The sequence below is a fragment of the Etheostoma cragini genome, chromosome 20 (assembly GCF_013103735.1).
Source record: "Etheostoma cragini isolate CJK2018 chromosome 20, CSU_Ecrag_1.0, whole genome shotgun sequence".
Lineage (NCBI taxonomy): Eukaryota > Metazoa > Chordata > Actinopteri > Perciformes > Percidae > Etheostoma > Etheostoma cragini.
In genome coordinates, this window is record NC_048426.1 from 1886178 (window position 1) to 1910261 (window position 24084).

Sequence of the window (24084 nt, forward strand, 5' to 3'; positions counted from 1 at the left end):
CACACGTCACTGTCAAATGCTACATCCACTGCAAGTGCTCACACACACACACGCGCACACGCACACAATCGGCAGTCCACATTTTCCGGACTGGGTAAAATGTTTTAATCTGATTCGCTGATTTTATAAATCACTATTTTAGTGTGCAAACAAAACCAATCCCTCTTTATGTTGTATTTCCGCCGTATGGTACGGCTTGGCTCAGTGTACATGTAGACATGCATGTGAGCAAACTAAAGCAATATAACGTGTACTGTATACAGAGAAGCTTAGCTGATTAAAGGCTTTATTTATCAGCTTATCAGCTTTATCTCAAATGAAGCTCCTTGGACACTGAAATTAATTATGGTTGTGGCTCCTAAGCACAAAGTCTGGCTGCGGCCGAACATCTGCTGGTCCGTGGGCCACATCTCTCCGACACATCTGGCTCGAATGGGAACGGCGTTACTGAACACCCAAATAGCTCAGCTGGAAATAAGTGGTTTTACTGGCAACCCTGCCTTCCGCTTCACTGAGTCACTCGGTGTTGAAAGGGTTTGAGAAATCGACGTCAATGCTTTTTTTCCTCTTTTAACACATTTGGCCTAGAGAGGTGAAAGCTGCAAAGTGAACTTTTAAGCCGATTTACACGACATATAGTGGTATTATCTAGCATTCATAAGCTGTACAACAACCAATAAATGGCTTGCAACACACAGATATAAGGACATCTATGAATGGTTCCTGAACTATGTTAACGAACTTTGAGTAGTCGTAAGAACAGTCCTTATACTGCATATCTCTGCTTACAACTATATTAGACTACTGCTATTATGCTATACTACTATTACTTCTGAATTTCTCACTTCTGTATGGGCTTCTGTTTTATTTATTATCTAAAATATCTTTTATTACCTACTTGTCTTACATTTTCTTGCGGCCATGTACCAACAATTTTTTTATAATAAATAAAATGATAATAGCTTAATTTGGACGATACTATGTTGCTTCATGGCTTAGTGTGCAGTTTAAATTCCCTATAGTCAAAAGATTTTATGAAAACTATCACACAGTTTGTGTTTTACACACTGAAACAGTGACATTCTTCTCAAAATCTTGCTAAAAGTGAAGTTTGGGACAGTTGGGTTACTTTCTGGTGTTAATTACCTCTCTCAAAGTCCTTGAGGGTCTCCTCTTGAAAGTCTTTGAATAGATCTAACCGGAATCTCTTCTCCAAACCGTAGCTGTAGTATCTGAAGAGACACTCCAGTCCGTACCTGCGGGAGGGGGAAGGGGACAAATATTTACCTGCACTCTGACCACAGAGACAGGCAAACAAAAGGACACTGGGCTTCTACACACAAGTGTGTTTACATGGTGATGATGTGGTGTGATGTAACTGCTGCCCTGTAAGTGTATCTGTAGCGTAGCAACTACCGTGCCTCAACAATTCACCACAGCAAAAGCTTTGTCTCGCGGATTATTGATACTTTACTGGAGAGGACAGAGGAACCACACGGACCGGTCGGCCAGTTTAATTAAGCAGAGGTGAGCTGCTGTGCTAACAGCTGTTAACAGTCACAGCTCGTTACAGTGGCAGTGCTCACACGCCCTGAAACCCCCCCACTTCAGGCATTCGACTTATGCAGACAGGAATGTGGGTTTGGCAGGCGAGGCCCTACAACAGTGTTGGAGCGCGGCGGACGCCCATGAGCCGTCTGCAGGCAGACACTGAGGGACCAGGAGCCCGGCAGTTGGATAAGGTTACACAGAGAGGAGGGGGTAGTGCTTTGCAAATTCAAGACTCTCTGCAGGTTAAACCATAAGAACTGGTTCTCAATGGCACTAGACTGACAGATGGGATCTTTATTGTCATTGTTCCACAACAACCGAACACAGTTTAGCTCTCGGTATGACAATATAATTACAAAAATAGTATATAAAATATCTGTGTTTTCGTTTTATTGCGGTTCTGTTGCGATTTGATAGTATTAAGTATGACATTTTTACTCTGTAAAGAAGACCGGGACATGGATTTTCTCCATTCACTCTGGTTTGCTCATAAAGGGTATGATGTAGTCCGCGGTACTGTATGAACAGATGAAGTTTAGCTAAATAATTGGTAAAAAAATAATAATAATGCAGACTCTAGAGAAAAGAATCCATTTTAAAATTGTCGCTACAATAAAAAAAAAAAAGGACAACACATACAATTTTAATTTCTACCCCTGATAATAAAATCCAGATAAATAAACACAGTGAGGTGGAGGTTACTGCCCTAACAGATCTTGGGGTTTATTGTACATAAGTCTTATAGACTGCTTGTGGTTTTCTTTTTAGTTTGTTCTGGATCTGATTGTCCTGGATCTTTTTCCAAAGGGGAGGGGGAGAACAGCTGATGTTTTGTCTCTAGGGCCCATTTCCAGCCCAATTTGCTTTGTGTAAACGTAATGCTGGGCAGAATACCGGTATTAATAACCCGTATATGAATTTTTCATACATGTTAATCCGCAGAAAGGGCTGCGGCCAAAGTAACCTGTGAGTGAATGGAGAACGGGAGCCTTAACTGCGTACCCGTCTCACCCATGGTAGTAACTTTATAACACAACAATAAATAACCCATAACTAACTGTTCAGATTACATTATGTGCTTACATAACTCAAAAGGGTTCTCCAATGTCTCCTCAGTTACTTTTTTAAAATGATATCAGATTGGACGTTGGATGAATGGTTGATGATAATGTGGCAATGTCGATATTACATTAAAGATCTCTTTAGATCTTCTATGTACTCCTGACAGTAGAATAAGCCATTATAAACCTATGTAAAAAGGCCCAGTTGAGCAAAAGAAAAAAAATACTGTGATGTACTGTGAAACCGCCAGAATCCTACAAAATACTGTGTTACAAATTGTTGGTTTTACCGCCCAGCCCCATGTAAATATCTAAGCGATATGTTTTAGACTTTCCACCCTGAGGCACAGAAGTATGTTTGCATCGGAGCTTATCGTTTAAACATGGTGATGTCCGGCTCACCTGTAGTTCTCTTTGGCGTCCTCCAGCGCACGTAGTTTAAACTCCTCGTACATCTTCCTGTTGAAGTTGTCCCTCAGGAAGAAGGACCAGAACCTGAATAGAGTGTTCATCTCCTGAGACTGGCCGATCCCCAACCGTTTCCTCTCTGAAAACACCACGGATTAAGTCAAAGGAGAGCACGCCGACCAGCGGTGTTCTCCACAGGTGGTCAACAGACGGTTGTGAACACCTGCACAATCTACATCAATCTGATGAAGCGGATTTCTGTTTCTGCGTTCAATCAACAACGTGCATAGGTACGAGGAGACACAGGGTTTCACTAAGTCAAATTTAAGACTTTTCAAGACCTTTATCACAACATACAAGTAAAACAAAAGGCAGAGTCACAAAACTACTTGCAAAGTAAATAAATGTATTCATATGAAGTGACACAGAGTAATAATAATAATCTGTACGTATACATATATCCTATATATATCCTATATATACGTATACATTATTTAAGACCCAAAACAATACGACTTTTTTTAACTTTGCGTCCGTACCGTTTATGCTCCGCCGGAGGTACTTGTGGTATCCCTGCTGAGTGAAGCCGTTGTCCCTCAGCAGCTCGTGGGATGGATGCCAGAATTTGGGCAGGGACTGGGGGGTGCAGCCGTAACTCCCTGCCAGCGGAGCGCCCTCTGACGGAGAGGCGTTGGAGCTGCTGTGATAGGATGGAGGACAGAACCCATTTGAGTGACACCGTTTTTGAAAGCGATTTCTAGTATGTTACATTTTTAAAAAAAATCTTATTCTAAGGTCTTTCAGCAGCCTGATGGGGGAAGAAGCCACGAAACCTCCGCATCCCACTTCAACCGGATAGAATCTTGCTTTCCATCCTCCTTGTTGAGCGTCTGCTGCCAGTTCTAGCGCAGTTTCTTGCACTAATAGACCCTCATTTGATAATATGCAAAGTAAATGGCAAAGAGGTTGCTCAACATTTTTTTTTTAATATAGATGATCGCAATTTACCTAGCTTTACATTTAATATTATTGTATTGAAAAACTGGAAAATACTTAATATTGTGATGCTGTTGCACTTCCCTCAAAGTTATCCACCTGGGGAGTGATTCTGGTCAACATTTGAATCTTTTTATAAATTATGAGTTGTGCACTGAGCAGTCAGATTGTCCGTACTTGCAGAACTTCATATTAAATGACTCGGATCGATTCATTCCTTCATAACATGTGTGGCTGTGTAAATAGACCTGGTTTGTGCATATTGATGAAGAGAAGTGGATAAAGGTCATGACAGACAAGCAGAACAACCACAACAAAGGCATGCTGGGAAGAGAACAGGCTGCGAGAGTGACAAAAAAGGAAGTGACCGGTGTGTGTCCTTCTTCTGCTTTACCAGTTTCTAACTGAAACATCGAGTGAAAGGCAGCGGCTTTACGCTCATGAAGGAAAACGAGTGGTCGGACCTGATGGACGCGGAGCGCGGCCGGTGTTCACGGGAGTCCATCACCCAGCCGATGTGGGCTTCCTGAGGAGGGTTCGAACTGTGGCGGGTCTTCTTCTTCCTCGGCGTCTGCAACAGGAAATCACAACAGATTCAAATGTTACAAAGAGCTGTTTACCAGGAAGGGACAGGGCTTAAAGCAACACCAGAGACCTTTCCCGCTTCAGTCCCCCAACAGGTTGGAAGCGGAATTGATGCAATGATTCATTTCAACGCCCCAACTACTGATGGTTCAGAATTCAGAGCCAGGTATAACGGAAGCCAGCTAGTTAGGGCCCGAGCGCCGAGAGCGGTGAAGGCTGCCCAAAATTGGAGGATGCATCAATTCTGGTGAAAATTTATGTTTTTTAAGGGTTTCAGGAATAGGCATACAAAAATGTCTCCCAAGCGCCCCCTAAAAAGTAACCTTTTTTTTTTTCTTCTGCAGCATGTTAAAACCGTACAAAAAACATCATTGGAGCCACACCCTAAACCTAAGTCTGCCATTTTGTGTTGAACGTTTGAAAGAAGACCCAGTGAGGTGTCATTGAGCTCAGCAGAGCTCCTTCTTCATTGCTGATGGGTTTACCCGCCCCTCTGCTTAAGCCACGCCCCTTTCATAACTAGAGACTCATTTAAGGCAAGGGGGTAAGCCTCTCTCCGCAATATTACCTTCTATTAGCATTCCATTGACCGCCATTCATTTTGCCGCCACTTTGACAGCTAATAACTTTACATCTGAAGACCATTTGTCCATTTACACACACACACACACACAGGCTTGTGAAAGTAGGCTAATGATTGTGCCGTAACCACGCAACTTCTATGATTTAAGCTAGAGTCTTGTGTGAGGTATCATTGAACTCTGCAGAGACTGTTTTTCATTGCTCAGCTTGTGAAAACAGTGCAGTATTTACAAATGTTGTTTAAACATGTTGTGTAACCATGTCAATACACACACACATGCAAAACACACAACAGGGAAGGCATCGTCTGCCAGTTGTGAAATGCAAAAAGTGTGTCAATAATAACTGTCCAAACAAAAACAGTAAGATTTCAACCAGCTCGCAGGGAAGTGTCGCCAGGCCTTAAAACCAGAACCTGTTCCACTTTCGGGGATTGCTCCGGTGCTGCAGGAAACTCCGCCAGATGCAATAAACCAGAGCAGGTTTTTCTCCCATCCCAGATTGCTGTGTGGAGTAGCCAGACCCCCCCTTTGCTTCGCAGCGTGTGTCGATGGTCTGGCAAAGTGAGACTATAATCCTACTTACGTCAGTATCATATAAAACCTGGTGTTAATCCCTTTATTCCACACTTTTTTTATTCCTACAGTTGCAATCTTTCACACATGCTGCCCAACACAGCAGCAGCAGCAGCTTCCTCCTCCTCTTTCCCACGGGAGACCCTGGAAGAGAAGACGACGCTGGTCTGTTGATTTGCTCCGCAGCACGCCGAGGAAGAGGACTCACCTGTCCGTCAATGGTGCCGCTCTCCTTCATGACGGGGTAGAAGCGGGGCGTCTTGTTGGGGTCCTGGCGCCCGGGGGTGCGGGGCGTCCTGGGCGTCCGGGGTTGGTGAGCGATGGGCGACTCTGGGACCGATGTAGGCAGAGAGTGGGCCAACTCGGCGCCGCTGTCCACGGACGCGGCACCTTGATCACACGCACAAATTACATCATTATTACTCACTATGAGATCATTTTCAAAACGGTTGGGATTACACAACGTGCATAAGATCCGGCATGGGGCTGGGTACCATTCTGACGGCATGATAACCATCAGCATAAATATTAAAACAGTTTCAGGGTATATATGGTTTATGACAGCTTTACATTGTGTTATTGCTAAATATCGGGGTAAAAAACATCCAATTCGTTTAGATTGAACAAAATAGATTTCATTTTTTTCTGGACTGGTCTGTCTTGGACGACACAGCTCATACCGCAGGAATGGTATGACGGCAAATTGGAGTGGTTTTGAAACTGGGCCTTTTTTTAAACCGCTGTATACTGTGATACTGGTAACCAGGCCACGCCTACGTGTGATGCTGAGGTCCAAGAAAGCAGAATTGCAGAGTTTCAAATGGTTTTACGTCTCTCTTAAAAACTAAACTTTTGGGTGAGGACTGAAATCTGCCCCCTTACTTACCAATGGTCGGATAGGTTTTCATTGTCTTAGTTTGATTGGTGTGTGTGTGTGTATGTATAAAACTTCAAAAATGTGGTAGAATTGGGTTGACGAATCTGACGCAACAAAAGGAGCTCCTTGAGAAATGTATCAAAGGTGTGGTCGAACGCAGTGAACAGGAAGCACGGCTTGTGTGAAACCTGACTTCACAGCAGCTCCACAAACCCACCTGGCATGAGAGGAGGCGGGACTTCCTGGTTGGGGTCAACGGGCACTTTGGGGGTGAGAGTGTCAAACTCGTCTTTACTGATGACGGTGATCTTCTTGAAGCCCTCCACTTCCTGCTGGGGGACACACAGACAACATTAAAGAGTTACTTATCGTGAGACATGCAACTCTGAGAGGTTTAAATGCATCAATCAGCATTATGTATTAAAGCCCAAGATCCAAAAAAAACATGGAATATGAACCTATAAAGATGCAAAGTACTGTAAAAGGAGACCATCTTTAATTTCTTAAACGTGCAGTGAGTGGAGCCTAAAATACATGTTGATCTTGTACAAATCTATTATTTTCTACTTTATTTAAGAGTTAAAGTTGAGTTCACGTTGCCAAGTTTATTTATTTATGCAACTGTAGTTTGATCAACTTCAAAATAACAGTCTTTAATAACACATAAAAAAGGGGAAAATACGTATTTTTTTACTTTATTTTAATTGCTAAAAAACTAAAGGCTGAGGTTTAGAGGTAAAATGACCCTGTAATTCACAAGTTGGGCGATAATTACAATTTTTTTGTCAGAAATATGTCTTTTTTTGGTTCCTTATTGGTTAACCATCCATCACAACCCCTCAAATGTCAAATACACGATGTCATTTGAAATAAACAGAGGTAAAAGTGTTATTGATGATAAACTCCAAGGTTTATTTTGTTGCATTATTTCATCTTTGTACTACATCCGTGTAAAGAAAAGAACAACTCTAATCAACATGAAGAATCAGAGCATATCAGAGATGACTATAAATAGTCAACCCTTCGGTTCCAGGCTGTTTCAACCATTAACACTGTGACATGGTGGTAGTAAATGTGTGATATGGCAGCGGCCGCAGCCACGTACACACGAGCGTGTGTGACACACTGCAGATGTGCAGCGTACTTTAAACTTTACACGTCAGCGTCAAAAACAGAAAGAAATCCAGGTGACCTTCGAGTGTGTGGGGTGTGTGTGTGTGTGTGTGTGTGTTCAGGTGGAACATTTCCCACATGTGATGACATCAGTGACAACCTTTGAGCCGACAAATGAGCTGACAACTCCAAAAACTCAAAATCATGGAAAAAAGGAAGAAAAAAAACAAAGTCCTGCCAAATGTGCAGTTTCAAAGCACTTTTGATATTTACTTCATTTTGTTTCAGAGGGACAATCTTTTTATCTTTAGGCTATAGTTAATATTTACTTTTCAGAGTAAGGTATTACATGTAAAACAAACAATAAGCTGTTAAGGTGCTCTAAGCGATGTTGGGGGACGTTACTTCTTGTTGACGTTCGAAGCATTTTCAACCAGAACGAGACTCCCTTTGAAATATATTTGGAATTCGAAATTTCCATTCCTTATAAACTGTCATTTCACAATTCCTGAACTAATGCTGTACAATATTTGAAGAACTAACGAGTACAGGTGTCTGCCACTGCTCTTGCATCATTAACAACATCTGTACAACCCTTTGGTCTCCCTGACCTATCTTCGCAGCGCCGTGTCAGCGTTGGGAGTAAGGTACACGGCCCATCTATTCAGGTGCAGGGGAAAACATGCTCTGTTTGCATTTCTTTAAACCAATCACAGCCGCCGTGGGTGGCGCTAAGCCCCGATAGCAGAGCGCCTCTCACACGCCACGTGTCAGATATCCCAGCAATGTACTACATCCATTAAGCCAGACTAAACAACTCTATATCACAATGTAACTGCTGGAAAACACCGATATCAAACCAATAGCAATAACTACTTAATTGTGTGATAAAATGAGATTGCGTAATGCTGTTTAATTGTGTTTCTGTAGGTTGTTTCTGCACCCACTCAACAAGGCTCTGGATGCAACTGGGTGTCACACATGTCAGTCTGGGGTAGTCTGCTGTAGTCTGAAGGCTTGTAGAGTGGGTAATAAATAGTCGTTTTTATAGATGGTATTTTTGTCCCCCTCTAAAGCGTGAGATGCAACAGCTCTGTCAAAGTCTTTACGTCAAAGTGCTCAGAGCGCCAGCCGAGCGCCGGATACCTAAAACTTTGTGTCTTTCTGGAAAATACTTCAAATGTTTTTATCGACTGTATCAAAAGGCACCACGTCAACAAACCTTCCGACTTGTTTTTGACTGAATGTCAGGTCCCTTACAGGACAGCCTGGCGCCTCATTTGAGACTTGGGAATTTCCGCAGAAGAACCAAAAATCAATTTCTAAAATCCATCTTTGCATCTTAGCCTTTCCTCGGTGAATAAAGCATCTGCACATCGGTGCTAAATGTTGTGTGTACATGTGTCTTATTGTTAAAAATGGTAAAGTTAGGACTGCATGATGTGTAAAATGTCACTGGGAATCATAAAAACTCAAATTTAAGTTCCACGATAAATTCTGAGAAGGGTTTTGATATTCATGCAATATTGGTAACTGTCTGATGTCACTCAAGCTTCAGGAATCAAATCAAGACTTTCTCAATAAACGAACAGAATTGTGAAATCAGTGCAAATATCCAGGCCTATCTTTATAAAAATCTACTGAAGTCCAGGATGGAATCTAAGTGGGGTCTCCAATATTAAACATCACATATATTAATCCACAGACTATCTTCAGAAACTATCCTCCCTGCTCTCTTCCTGCTGCCGCAAAGTTCAAAGAAAGATATTTCTCATCATTTTCAAGTAAAAATAAAAATCAGTTTTATAAAAAAGTTTAAGTTGTATCATGATTGCACTGAAGCAAGACAGTCATAAAATTCAGGATCATGTTTTCTGGAAGTCAAATGGGATTGAAGAACATTGTGTGTGGAAAACAAAGTCACTAAAGCATCAGAGTGGCTCTCAGTGTGTACTTGTATTTGGCTGTTCATGGTTTTGGCTTTCACTGTGGACAGAGTGACCGCGCTGACCCGCTGAGGGTTCAGTGGTTAACGACATGGCAGCTAATTCAATAACAGGAAGTGACTCATGCTCTGCCAAGGCTAAAGAACCAGAGCAAGCTAGTTCACTGACTCTTGGACACCAACAGTCAAGGCCAAGTACTTACATTTGAGTATTTGCCGCACTGAGTAGGCTGCTGATACTCAATAACACCATTACAGTTGAAACCTTCCTAGATTACTTAAAAAACGTATTAATTGCACCTGAATGCAACATGACTTTGGGCATCTATTGTTCAAGTCTTTTATCTCTTGGATGCAAGATGACTTTCCCTTTTCAAACCTTACCTAGTTTATTATTTATGCAAATTCCCTAAACAAGTAGAGTATTTTTTCAAGGTTTGAGACTTTAAATTGAAACTTTTAGGGACCTTGTGCCATGCTAGTAGCTACAGTTTCTGTGAATGGTGCCATAATGTAAAGACCTGCTTGTTGAGACATAACGTGGTACATGTGTTGCATGTACATTTCTGTACTGGCCCAACCAGTATTGTGATGTACCTGCTCAGACACGTTGGGTTTCTTAAAGTGAAAAAAATGGTGATCAAACTGTCAATCCAAAGAGAAATATACACGCAGAGTTGAACTTCAAATACTTGGATTTAGCTGTCGACACTCAGTTCATGCAGTAAAAATACTGGGCTAAGTTGTTTTTACCCCCTCCTGCTGTTCTCGGGTTCATAAAGGTTCAATGTCAGGGAATTGAGGTTTGATTCAACGACGTTGTCAAAAAAATATAAATAAACTGGATGGTTCCATAAAATAAATGATCAGTTCACTACTTTCATTGAATTTGGGTGTTTTATTCAATTTAATAGCTTTTTTTTAATTTATTTATTTTTGGGGGGAGGAGAATATAAATGAACATAAAAAAAAAACTTTACAAAATATTACCAATAATAATAAAAAAAGATTTGAAAAAGAACACTTTTTTTTTTAAGTGCAAAAAAAAATAAAAAATAAAAAATATCTGAACAGTGACCAAATCTTTTTTTTTTAAATTGATAAAAACTTGGATAAAAGTGTCAAATACGTCGAGAAAGTGAGTAAAAGTGTTGACCAGTTTTAGTTTAAATTTTGGTATATGAGGCTAGATATCGTCTTAAATGTTGGTAGCAGGGGCGGCCTGTGGCTCGCTGAGTAGGTGCGCTCGCCCCATGTTGGCTGGGTCCCCCTTTCACATGACTGTCCACTGTCTCTATCTAATAAAAGGGAAAAAATCCTAAAAAAAAAATCTTTAAAAAAAATAAAAAATGTTGGTAGTAGACAAAGACATTTTATTATTTGCTTTTACCCACTTAGTCATATTCCCATTATTGGTCAATAGCTATATAAACTGTCATTTTTTTAAATATTCTCTGAAGGCACCAATTGTCAACCCTACATATCGCCACCAATGTATTTGGTTAAAAATATCTCAATATCTGATTTCCTCCATATCATCCAGCTCTATGGGAAGGTACGTCTTCTCGCCTGTCATTCCTCTTAAAGATGAGCAAAAATGCCAAATATGGGAAAATGGAGATAAATGGCCAGTAGGGATGACAATCATTAGTCAATGTTCCTGCTCAAAACACGATCCTCCATGTTTTTTCCTTACCTTGGTACTCTCAAAGGACTCGTCTCCCTTCCACAGGTCCTGTTCGTAGTAGAAGAGCCCGTCGTTGATGGCTTTGGCCAGGTCGGTGGTGAGCTTGGCGCGGGACTCGTGGTTGCCCGTCCGGTCACCGCCGGGGTGCTTGCGGATATACGGGGGGGTCTGGGTGACGATGAGGATCTTGTTGACGTCCTGGTCGTCCAGCTCGTCGTCCGAGTCGTCCTCGTCCGACCAGTCGGTGAAGCGGTTCTTCCTGGGCGCCATCTGCTCCATCTCCTCGTCGAACAGGAAGTCCAGCTCCTCCTGGTCTGGCGGGGCGTGCGGACGGGCCGGGTGGCTGCATGGCGGAGCCTCGCCGCGCTCCTGGGCGACACAGACACGGAAATTTAACCAAGGAACAGGCGAGCAAAGAATGAAGCTACAGGATGGCGAGGTGAAATGGAGAACGTAAAAAGGAAATGTTTCTTTTTGTGAAATATGCTTTAGCTGCTCTGTCTTTTTAAGTAGTCTCATAGGTGAATATGTTCATTTAAAATTAATATTTGTTATCCTCTATGGGCTTTTATTGTGCCAGTATGATTTGTCTTTTTACCTGTATGTGTTGCTTTCTCTGTGTATAGAACAGTATCATATTGACGTAATAATATTACCTTCTCATGTTGTTTTTCATCACTTTCAAGGGCCATCTTATTTTAACATTCATTTCTTTGTTGTCTATGTTACATCCGTCCATGGACCACTGATGGACTATTGGTTAACTGATTGACACATTTACAGCAGGGTTTAATAATGTCTATCAAACAAGCCAATAAATAAATCAAATCAAATCACTTCAAATCTTTGCAATCAAACTATTAGGAAATACCTGCCCTGTGTAGAATGCAGGAAGCTCCATAAAGAATCACTAGGTTAATAGATAAAAGTAAATAAAGTTGTCATCTCAACTACGGTGGGGATTAAGGGTGAAAAACAAATAAAATGAGGCTAAGCATATGTAAAAACAGTACGTTTTTCTAACAGTGAGTATGACATGTAAAATGAATGAGAAGCACAGAGAAGGACAGGAAAAAGAGAAGTGAGGATAAAAAAGTGGGATCAGGAAGTACTCAACTGCAGAGGGGAGGAGGCCGGGTTGGAGCGCTGAGAGAGGAGTAGAGCCGACAACACACACATCATCACTGACATGCTGCCGACCGAGAGGTAAAGGACACAAGTGGAGAGACGGACAGGAGGAGACACAGCGGATGGAGGTGATGTAATGGGAAACAGAAAAAAGGAGGAAAATGGAAATGTGGTGCTTGAAAAAGCAAAGGCTTTGGTTTGTTTGGTACCTTTCCGGAGGGCTGTCGGTGGCGTTTCTCCACCTGGATCCAGGCCTCGGGGTCAGGCTTGGGGGCGTCTTCGGCCGGGAGGGCCCCCTCGCTGGAGTCCCGAGGCTCCGCGGACTCAGGAGTCTTCTTCACAGGCGATGAAGCTGAAAGGCCCCGACACATCACACACTCAGACAGCCTTCAGGCCCAGTGTTAAAAATCCCACATCACACCGTCGGCTCACATTTAGCTACAGGAGGAAGATCCTGTGTCTTCAAACCGAACTCAACAAAACGTGATTATAGAGACAGGGAGCGTTTATGAGAAAATGTTTAATTAGTTACTAACAGCAGCTGTACTTGCTTATATTTATGTATGTGTGTGTTGTGTATATACACAGGACACCAATATTCTTTCTGAAAGAATAATGTATTAATTCAGTATAAATAAATATTCTTACTTATAATACAGGGGGCATAAGTATACACACCCCTGTGTTAAATTCCCATAGAGACAGGCACTTTTTTTTAAAGTTATAAATACTACAGAATTAATAACTATGTGCATTCTAATTAGTAATTAATACCTAGCAGCCTTGCATTACTTAAAGAATTAGGAAAACTCTACTAACTATATATAGTTTTCTTCTTATTCAAACAGGAGGAAATAGTGGATTTTTGGAGCCTATTGTTAGCGACAGGTAGATCCACATTAAGGGCTCTAGTGGGTATTTGTTGTAGCAGGACGATTTACAATATGTGGGAATGTGTGTGTGTGTGTGTGTGTGTGTGTGTGTGTGTGTGTGTGTGTGTGTGTGTGTGTGTGTGCGCGTGTTTCATGTTGATAAAGTAACATGTCACCCAGTGCAACGGTGAGACTCACTGATGTGTTTTGCTCAGTGGTACAAATGAATGACTGAATCCCTTTGGTGTCTAACAAGAGAAGTAGCAGAGGAGCTGAACACTGACCGGAGTTTGTGGAGTTCAGGGTCTGTCGAGGAACGAACTCGGGACAGTTGATGAGCTGGGAGAAGTCGGTCCGAGGGGAACCCACGACGGTGGGGGCGGGGATGGGCCAGCGCTCCGGCTCGATTTTACAGCGAACCTTGTCGTCCACCAGCTCCACCTCTTTGCTGCTCTTTAGGGCCTTGAGATGGATTTATTTATTAAAGTTATTAAAACAAGGACAAATACATGGGTCATTAAAAGCAACATTCCACAATTTCTCATGGCTGTTTTTTTATCGAGTAGTACCGTGAATATTATTCTTCCCACATACTCCCATCGTTTATTAATTATGGGATTAAAGGTTCATTTTAAAGCAAATGCATAACTGAAGGAGCCAGTTATTCTGAGATCTCTGTGTGGTAAAGACACTTAGAAAGACACATTACCTGGAGCCAATCAGTGACAACGCTGCAACATAGGATTAGAGAATAGGAGGCTCATGTGTTGCATAGAGACAGAGCACATCATTTTGTCTGCAAGCAAACATCAGAAACATGCCCAAAGGCTGCTGTGTGGTGATGTTTACTGCCAACAATGTAAAGAACCCGTTACTTAAGTTGTTATAAGCTGCCGACCCCAAAAACTGATCTTTTCTGAGGACCAAAGTGGATCCAGACGTGAGGAATCAGCAGGAGACTGTTGGATCCTGACACTAAGCTAACCATATGTCCGATATAGTTACAGAGATATAGTTAGCCTAACACGTTAGCTTAGTGCCAGGACCCCACAGTCTTCCCATTCTCCCTGTCCATAAAAGCTAAATTTTTCGGGTCGTGGGTTAAACATTGTTGTTAGTGCATCCAAAATAGCAGCTTTAAGACATTTTTCTCTCATTCAGCAGGAGACAAAATTGACGAAGGAGGAATCTTTGCGCATTAAAAGTCAATAGAGAGCGGACAGTTTTCACGCGCTCTGTCTCTGTTGACAGCTGTCCCACTTGACTCGTTGATGACATGATGTTACCTCCATGATGAGGCTGACGTCCATGGTGAGGGCCTGCACTCTGTGGAAGCTGGCGATGAGGGAGATGGGGAGGAAGCCCTGCGTGTCCATCTTTCTCCTCAGGAAGAAGTCTCGCTCCAGGTTGTGGAGGCTGAAGTAGTATTCACTGGAGGAGAAGGAAGACAACGTTAGCATTAAGTGCTCATCAAGCAGCTTGTGAGTTCATTTAATCGAAAACACACTTTTCAAATTAATGTCAAAAATAGTTTGGGTACTGAAACTCAAGTCTCATGACATGCTCTATTTTTCCCATCTTACTTTGAGAAGTATAAACATGTTTTTCTACAAAAAACTATGTCCAAAAAACGTCTAATGCCAGCTTTCAGTACTTGAATATACATACAGTATGGAATATAATGTAAGGAAAAAGTGTAAGAGATTTACATAGGAGGTGTGGGGAAAAAGGTATAGTATAGCTCAAATGTAGTAATATAGTATAGCATAATATATAGTCAATTCAATAAAATAGAAAGGGTTAACAGACAGTGGGACGAGGGATTGGATGTTAACAGGCCTATTTTGGTACCGTCTGATTGTATAACAACAGAAAGAAGAAATCTATTTCTGTGAAACTGTCACTTTATAATCCTTCGAAATGTTGTTGCGGGCCACAATGAATGTCCAATCTTGTGACTGCAAAACCAAGTCTGTAGTTGGGGGGGAAAAAAGCCCTCTGTATCAGCAAGCAAACACACACACACACACACGCACGCACACACGGCTGAGTGAGCAGCCTGTATAACGCTGAGGAAGACGAGAGAGGAGACGACAAGAATGTCCCCCCACCTCCATTTTTCTTTTACATTTCCACGCTCAGCCCTGCATCTACAGTAGTTCACCCCCCATCCCCTCTGAAGCACTCAGAATAGCGGGAGGGTGAGGTGGACTAAATATAGCCTGAGTGTGCTGCTGCAATGAGGCCAGAGCTGTCAGTCAGACACAGAGTGCACACTGCCCCCTGCAGGACTGAGCCACCGGAGCTTCACCGAGCACACACGCACACGTATCAGCTGTTCAGTCCCTCACACCTTATCTGGAGATCCGGTTAGAAAAAGTGTTTTATGAGAATAAATAGGCGTGGTTTACTTTAAAGGTTTTTACATTCTGGGTCACATAACAGTCAAAACTTTGATTTGTAAAAAAAAAAAAAAAAGTAATCTCAATTATTTCGGAGGCAATTGTGCAGCAACATTTGTTACAGCTGTACTCACACCTGCTCCGCACGGTCACCTTCACCTGCTCACTGTGTGGTAGCGGGTGGTTAAAACATAACTTTGACCACTTTGCACGCTGACCTTCCCTGCCATGTTTTTCCGTTCCCTGATAAACACTTGGGATTACCTTGGACCTACACTGCAGACCTACCGAGCCCCATAAGTTACAGTTTCTGGCACTGTTGGAAGGACGCGTTTGATCCAAGAAGCTTTCTATGACATCATTTCAAAGGTCTAAAAATACTTTTTTCTTCTATAAGTAATACCCGATGGTTGTGAGTAATGGCCTTAATTTAATAAACCAACTCTAATACTGTTAAACATAATACAACTATAGTTGAAGCCACACTTAAAAAAGTATAAATAGCATTAAAGACGGAACCGATCTCCCAAAAAACTAAATGTGTAGGAGAGGTGGACGAGTCCACAGACCCGTACAGTGTGACAAAATACCTACGCACACCTATTGTCATTTATATCAAGGCTGCTGGGAACTGGATAAGACTTGACACGTTGTATTGGAAAAATGTTTTGCATTGAATGTAAAAGATGCTGAGATTTAAATAAATCAAATATGACCTTTTAAAAAAGAACTTATATGGGTTTTGCCAACATATTGCTCTGCAATTAAACGCAATGAATGATGGAAATGACAACAAACTGTCACTGATTCTTCATTTTCCTCCAGTTACAGTTGTAAAATCATTCTGGTAGCAGGTGGTGAACACAGGACATGTGATTTCTTTCCTCTGGTGGTAAAGGAATCTGCACCACACCTTCCGGTCAGACACGTGCTTCTGAAAGTCCCTGTGTTGCCAATCAGAGTAGATGCCAAACACTCACATTTGGCGTTTGATGTATTCTTTAAGAAGCTTCTCATCCACCGTGTACATCTGGACCTTGCTGCCGTCGTCGTAGTAGTAAACCATGTTGCTGCCAAACTCGGAGGGCGCCTGAACCGAGCCGTCCGACGACTGAGAGTCCCGGAAGCTCTGAGAGTATTCATAGCGGCCTGAAGGAGCAGCCCAGAAGGAAAGAAATATCAGAGCCTATTACTGAATAAGCCTAAGCCCTGTCATGTTGTAAAAGGTGAATTCCTCTTAAAAAACTTCTCTCATGTTGTTACATAAGCTTTAGGTCTGCCAAAAACAATTGCTGCAAGGAATTAAAAACAGACACACCAACTTGAAACAGTAGACAAAGAGCCCATTACCAACGAGATGCAAGTTTAAATTCGGGGGTGTTAAGCCGGGGAGTAAATAATTGGCAAAAGTAAATAGCGTACCTCGTCCGCGGCCTCTCCCGCGCCCTCGACCTTTCCCTCGGCCTCGGATTCCTCCGTGAACGGTCCCGTTGTCACTTCGGACGCTGGCGGCATCGTCCCCGAAGTCCCGCGGCTCTCTTCTCCAACCTGACCACAAGAAAGCATCAACACTTAGCGTCGGATCTTCCAGATCCTTCATGCAGTGGTTCCCAACAAGTTAAACCGGGTTAATTCTAATTCTATTAAAACCTACCAAGAACTTGGGATAAAAGAGCAGCGTAACAAGCAAACTGCTTTTAGAAGTTAAGTCGAGTAAATTAATTTGAGTGAGTTGCATTACAGGAAGCATTGCCTAATTATTATTTTTTTTCACAATCTTGAGCTTATTTTTTTTATAGGTTTGACCGTTATTTCTATAGGTTATAAACATGATATTCAATAAAGTTGCCTAGATCTGGGAAAACCCTCAGTTTAGTCAGATTATCCAAGGAGGTAATAGGAGGCAGCATCAAATAATCTGCCGATGATAACGTTTTATTATAAAATCAATTGTTTGGGCAATAATAAGTCAGAAAATGGTGAAAAACATCCATCACAAATTCCTAGAATACAAGTCTTTATCTATCTTGTTCTGTCTAACCAGGGTTGCAAAACCTAAAAAATAATTTTATTTTTATTTTTTCTAATTTGGGGAAATAAAAAGCAACAAATTCACACACTAGAAAAGCTGTAACCATACAAAAATAGAAAAATACTTATTTTTCTGTTGGTTGACTGATTAATCAATAACTACATTTCAAATTGAAAAAATTAAATCACTAATTGACAAAACTGGTTTTCCAAATAAATTGCAGAGTACTGTGGATCAAAGGTGAAATGATCAAAAAGTAGACTGCCAGAATATCAGATATTGACTTTTCCCTCAGGACATTGAGTATTACCATTATCATCATTTTAAATATAGGTATTTTTTGTGTGTATTTGAGATGACCTCCCGAAGACGTGGAGAAACTGGGGTTTATTTCCAACTTTTGGGACCATCTGGAACACTGCTGGGACTCCATACAGGGTACTGTACTAGCACAGTGAAATGTTGTTTAGAGCAAGCCTGGAGATGCCTGATTAAGGATAAAAACTTTGAATATAACACTATAAAAGTGTAACTTTGAGTTTAAGATATGAAACATAAAATTAAGATAAATATAACAAAACACTTGATTTGAGCCAAGTTCCCAGATCTCAGAAGTAAAGTTAGTGTGCCGACAGAAACTATATGGCGTTACCATAATGGGGCCTGTTTAACTTCTCTTTTGCTGGCTTAATTGTAGCAAACTTATATCAAACAGGCTTTGAATCACATTCCTGCAACAAAACTATAAAGATTTTAATTTGGTTAAAAGATAAATTTCATCACAGCTTGACATGCATGCCATGCGCTCACGCGGCTATGCATTAGTATGGAAATGAAGCTTGCAGATAGTGAGAACACAGACGGCAGCGGGGGAAAGCAAACATGAAGTGGAGAGCAAACAGCAACGCCAAAGCAGCGAGTGAAGAAGAAGAAGCACGACACGGAAGGAAGCCATCAACAGAAAACAGTGAGCTGCGTGGCCACTTACTCCTGCTGCTATCATGCGCCCTGTTATTATGGAGTGTGTGATTGGGCGACGTAGGGTCGGCTGTGTTGCTGGTGGGCTCTGTGTCCGCGCGTGCCGGACCCCCGCCGGGCGTCTTGTCGCCGTCGTCCCGGGACCCTTCCTCCAGCGGCAGGGATACCCACTTACGCTTGTTACCTGGCGATGATTGCACACCGAAAACAGAGCGTGACGAGTTTTGTTCCAAAAAATGCTGGAAGCAATTAAATCAACAGTGTGGGGCCTCTAAAATAAAGAACCACTGGTTAGTAGGTGTAATCAGCTCACGGAGCAGCTTCCAAACACTGCCGTGGACAAAAGACTCAAACATTTTAAAGACTTTAAAAAGGACTTGTTTCCTTCAAAAAGCACAAGTCAAGACAACCCTGAGTTGTAATGTAACGACACATAATGAAATATTGAAAGACAGGTCATTTAAAACCTTCTCAATTGTTATGAAATATTCAACTTCCAAATATTCAACTTCCATATTCAATATTCAAAAGACTGAGTCAAGTTGTAGCCCGACAGCCCAATGTATTAGCAGTCAATCTATGTTGCTTTGGAGGTATAAAGAATGAGTGATAGTGAGTGACCGTGTTTCCAACTTAATAAAAATTGCAACTTGGCATCACAAGAAATTGCTGCAACATACTGTACGTCAGAATAAACATTACAGATGCCTTATTTAGATTTGAAAATATTACTAAAGGTAATGTAAAAGTTGGGTTTTCAATCCCATTTGTCGGTTTTCTTAAGTTTAAAAGTTGAGCTTTTCTTGCTTAGAGTTATATAAAGGCAACCCGATTCAACAAAGAAGACATGACATGTTAATCAATAAGCTTTACAAGTGCTGGTAGGAAGTTATTCTCACTTTATGACAAAGCTAGGTTAGCGGTTTCCACCTGTTTCCACTCTTTATGCTAAGCTAAGCTAAGATAACCAGCAGCTGGCTGGAGCTTCATAATTAACCAACAGCCATCAGAGTGGTATCAATCTTCTCACAAACTCTCAGCAGGAAAGCAAATAATCTGTCAAATCCTTTTGATGGTTTCAGGAAGGAGTGTGAGGTACGCCAGTTTTTAACCATTATTTTATTTTACTAGTTCTACTACACTACCACTTCCCTAATGTAATATCTGAAACAGAGATACCATTACTGTCTATCAATGTGTGTATTTGTATAGCAATATTAAAACAAGTCCTGGCAGAGTTTTGCAGTTTTTTGCAGTTCGTTCACAAAAAAAAAAAAAAAACAATTTTAAACTATTTTAGTTAAATTAATTGACTCTGTGGAAATCTAGCTGGGAGGATTTCATCTAATCTTGAAATCAATCTCATCACTTCCTTTCTGGTTTAGACACTCAGGAGCTGAAGAAGTGGTGTGTCTCTTATTTGCATCAATAAAGATTTGGACCCGTTATTTCTTCCTTAAAATGTCTAAATAGAAAAGTGGGAACGAATCAGCTGAAGTGCAACCCATGAGATTATCAGAGCAGAACATGCACCAACCAGCATTTAGCAACCGTGATCAACATGGTTACTGACATGCTCCTTCTGCGCAGCAATCAAGGATGCAAGTCCTCGCTGTCCAGTGAAAACATTCATCTCCAAATAAGTAGATTCTTAAGGGGGATATATGCTTCTGCGGAGGCTGCACACAACGCTTTCACCAGGGCCCACGTAAGTGGCCTAAAGTTTGTACTTGTACATTGGTGTGTATCTCTTTAAGGGAAAAGTAGGTGAACAGTAGGTGATTGTGAGGTAGAGCGAGTGAGAGAGTGATGGTGATTAGCGTCAGAGTGAGTAGTGGCGCTAGAGTCACAGTGAAAGTGTCTCCCCGGTGTTTTCTGACCACGGTGGGAAATCCGCGGCAGGAGAAGTTAACCCTCGCCTCGATTTCATGTCGTTTATGGAGAAGGAGAACCGGGATGCGAGTCGTGTCTCTGCGTACCAACGTATACGAGTATTTGAAAATTGTTTATAAAAGGGGACATTCTGGAGATGAAGCCTTTCACTGGTCAGAGAAGAGATGTGAATTTATCAAATTTTGATTCGATGCTACTATGATCAGCCTTATTCCTTCACACGGTGCTGTTTAACATGCTTAACTTGGGAGAGAAAAGAGATCCTCACCCTCACCTCCCCTCTTCTTCAGGCAGGCGCTCTTGGTGTCCGGTCCCGCCTTGGACTCTGCGTCTTTGGGCGGCTCTCTAAGCAGGTCCAGCTGAGCCTCCTGGTTCTCTTTGCTCTCCCCGCCGTCATGGCTGCTCTCAGACTCTCTCTCCATGCCATCCCTCTTCTTCTCCTTCTCTCTGCGTGAGGCGGGAGGCTTCTTCCCGTTGTTGTTGAGGACATTTTGTTGCTGCTGGAAGATAGAGAGGCTCCTTTTAATTACACCGGTGAAACGTCGTGTAGCCTTTTTATCTTTACACGCTTTTTTTTTCCTTTCTTAAATTTGGTTTGCATCTGCTTGTTCAGTGTCTAATCACATTTTGGGTCCAAGTTGCAATGAATTGAAATTGAAATAATTACAATTTTGGCTCCTAATGATCACAAAAACAGACTAATTTATAATTGTTTAATTGTGTTCTGAATGAGAAAAAAATGAATTATGAAGGGAAATTCAAAACTCAAGGTGTTTTTACTGTTGATTAACTGTTCCGCTGTTGTTGTTTTTTAAGTTTGTGAATTGCAAAATCTTTCCAAAAGTCAGTGACAATCGTGCTAATAAATCGTAATTAGGAATTTCTGTCCCATAAACAAGCAGCCGTTGTTCAGGCTCTTGATGCACAGGAGACTTTCAATTTCACAATAAAACTTAACTAGATTAAAAGGATTTTAACATAACTTATCCCATTTGCTTGAAGCTGGAAGCACATATTCTTTTCTGTGATGAGGTTTTCACAACTTCGGTAATACCTGAAAGTTCCCTGGATTTACTGAACGTGAAGTTAATTGATTGGGCGCTGAGCAACTCAAATTTGGACTCAAACTGTTTTGACAATTCAACCCAAAATTTTTTTTTAATGCTGTACCAAATCTCGGGGCGACCTCTATCTCGTGTCCTTTGCAGAGACCCGGGCTTGAATCAGACCTGCGGCCCTTTCCTGCGTGTCATCCCCCCCATTTTTCACCCACCTTTCCTGTCTATCCACTGTCCCCATCAAATTAAAAGGGAAAATCCCTAAAAAATAATCCCAAAAAAACATATTTTTAGTGCTACATGTAGTAAGAAAAACTAAGAAAAGCTCTTTAACCAGTAATGCAACCAGCAGAATATACGCGCAAGCTGTTGCCTCTAATATGACTAATATGATTTAGCCAACACATTTGTCATACCTCTTTGGCCAGTTCACCAGGTGTGGGCCAGTTGGTGATATCGCTGAAGTCACTCGACTGCAAAAAATTGAGAAAAACAAACAAACATGAACAGCAAATCATCACTTCAACATTCCCAAGTTAAACCTTGTCACTGGGACTCTTTGTTGATTTTAACAGCGTGGGTCAGGTGGAGTCGGGAGGTAAAGGAGGTCGGCTGTCCGTCTGGGAGCCAACTACGATAAAAGAGGCGCAGTTTCCACCCCAGCGAATGTTGTAAAAAAGGACAGCCTGATGTGAGATCAAGGTTAGACAGACAAGGGTTAGGACTACACACAGAAACAGCTTTTATTTATCCATTGTAATGTTTGTCATTTTTTTTAGCACGTGTCAATGTTGATAACAAGCTGGATTTAAACAGTAACAGGTGGCAGTATTTTGCAACCTTCAATTAGTCCAGTATTGACTAAGACTGCAGCAGCCACAATACAAGCTGTGGTGTAACCATTCGGGGCATTTATGCATTTGAGCATTAAAATGTGCGATTTTTTGCCACTGACAAGATCAGGTTGGTATCCTAAGTGTCTGACCACACTCCCTAAAGGCTCCCTACAGAGATTGACATTTTTTTAGAAGAGTAAGATCCTTTAAGGTTAACATTAAACAGCCCCCAAATCGCTATCACCAAACTCCATTTAAATAATACCACTTTTAGCCTCTATAGAGACAGCATAATTCTACATGTAAATGGGTGAATTAAGAGTTTATTTCAACCAAACCTGAGTGGTGATTGTCATTTTACAATGAGAAAAATTAAATTTATTTACATAGTGTCTGGTGGGTATGGCGATAGCAATATTGGAGCCGTTTCTCGTTAAAACAAAAGATTGTTGTTTTTAAAATGAAAGTCAACAACGGGATCCTTTCCATAATGTTGCCCGATATTAATCTGAGCATGTTAGTGGCAAACGCAGCCCTTTTAGTGGATGGAAATTGAAGGTGCACAATTGCCCTATTAACTTACATTGCAACTTGTTTTGCCGCTGGTCTTGCTTAATACTGGACTAATTTCAAAGTTTTTTGCTCCCATCAATCACAACACACACAAAAAAACAGGATGAAAAATACTTAAGTTACCCTTTAAAGCTTTACTGTGTAGTTTCTAGTCACCCCCATGAGGAATTCTAAGTAATGACAACAAAACGGCGCATCCACATGATACAAGCCTTCTGTGAACGCAAACCTTTTTATTTTTAAAGAACTACACACACAAAAAAAAAATCACAACTTTTGTTGCAGCTGTCACTGCTGCAACAGAAGTCCAAAAAAAACAGCTCAACTTTTATCGCATTGTTTTACAAAAGCAGGCATTTTGGGCCACAACAATATCAAAAAAAGGCAGCGCTATCCTGGAGGGACTGGCAGTCAGTACATAAACTGTAGCAGAGAGGCACAAAGCTGAATCACTTCTTGTTTCAAAATCATCATTACTGGTTTGAAGTGAATACGCTGCGTTCGTTCAATTTCATTTTAAAACAACTGCAGTGGGAAAACTGGTTGGAAAAGCAAACGTAAAAAATACTGCTAGGCGGTACGACCACAATGTGTCACCGTATTTTTTAAGATTCTGGCGGATTTACTGTATTTTTTATATATATATATATACACACACACACACACACACACACACATATGTTTATACATATATACACAAACATACACAGTAGAGGTCAAAAATTTGGACACCCCTCATTCAATGTGTGTCCATGACTAATTACATTGTAGATTATCACTGAAGGCATCAAAACTATGAATGAACACATATGTGATTATGTACTCAACAAAAAAGTGTGAAATAAGTGTGAGGGGCAGCACTCCATCACTCTCCTTCTTGGTCAAATAGCCCTTACACAGCCTGGAGGTGTGTTTGGGGTCATTGTCCTGTT

At 41.4% G+C, this 24084-nt stretch overlaps 1 protein-coding gene across 10 annotated transcripts in view; it reads right to left on the minus strand.

Moving 5' to 3' along the window:
- The window catches only part of larp1b (La ribonucleoprotein 1B), a 31926-nt gene that overhangs the window by 3312 nt on the left and 4530 nt on the right, over window positions 1-24084 (minus strand). The window contains exons 3-18 of one of the 10 annotated variants that reach the window (XM_034858302.1): window positions 22160-22216; window positions 20954-21182; window positions 18803-18976; window positions 17205-17330; window positions 16763-16931; window positions 14667-14811; window positions 13665-13842; window positions 12718-12860; window positions 12498-12572; window positions 11390-11749; window positions 6853-6967; window positions 5967-6151; window positions 4481-4587; window positions 3560-3720; window positions 3015-3159; window positions 1147-1256 (exon numbers count right to left, since the gene is read on the minus strand). In XM_034858302.1, coding sequence (XP_034714193.1) covers window positions 1147-1256; window positions 3015-3159; window positions 3560-3720; window positions 4481-4587; window positions 5967-6151; window positions 6853-6967; window positions 11390-11749; window positions 12498-12572; window positions 12718-12860; window positions 13665-13842; window positions 14667-14811; window positions 16763-16931; window positions 17205-17330; window positions 18803-18976; window positions 20954-21182; window positions 22160-22216 — 2479 coding nt within the window. Of the gene's footprint in view, window positions 1-1146; window positions 1257-3014; window positions 3160-3559; window positions 3721-4480; window positions 4588-5966; window positions 6152-6852; window positions 6968-11389; window positions 11750-12497; window positions 12573-12717; window positions 12861-13664; window positions 13843-14666; window positions 14812-16762; window positions 16932-17204; window positions 17331-18802; window positions 18977-20953; window positions 21186-22159; window positions 22217-24084 lie in introns of all 10 variants that reach the window. The other 9 variants (XM_034858304.1, XM_034858303.1, XM_034858301.1 and 6 more) reach the window with 9 other exon arrangements.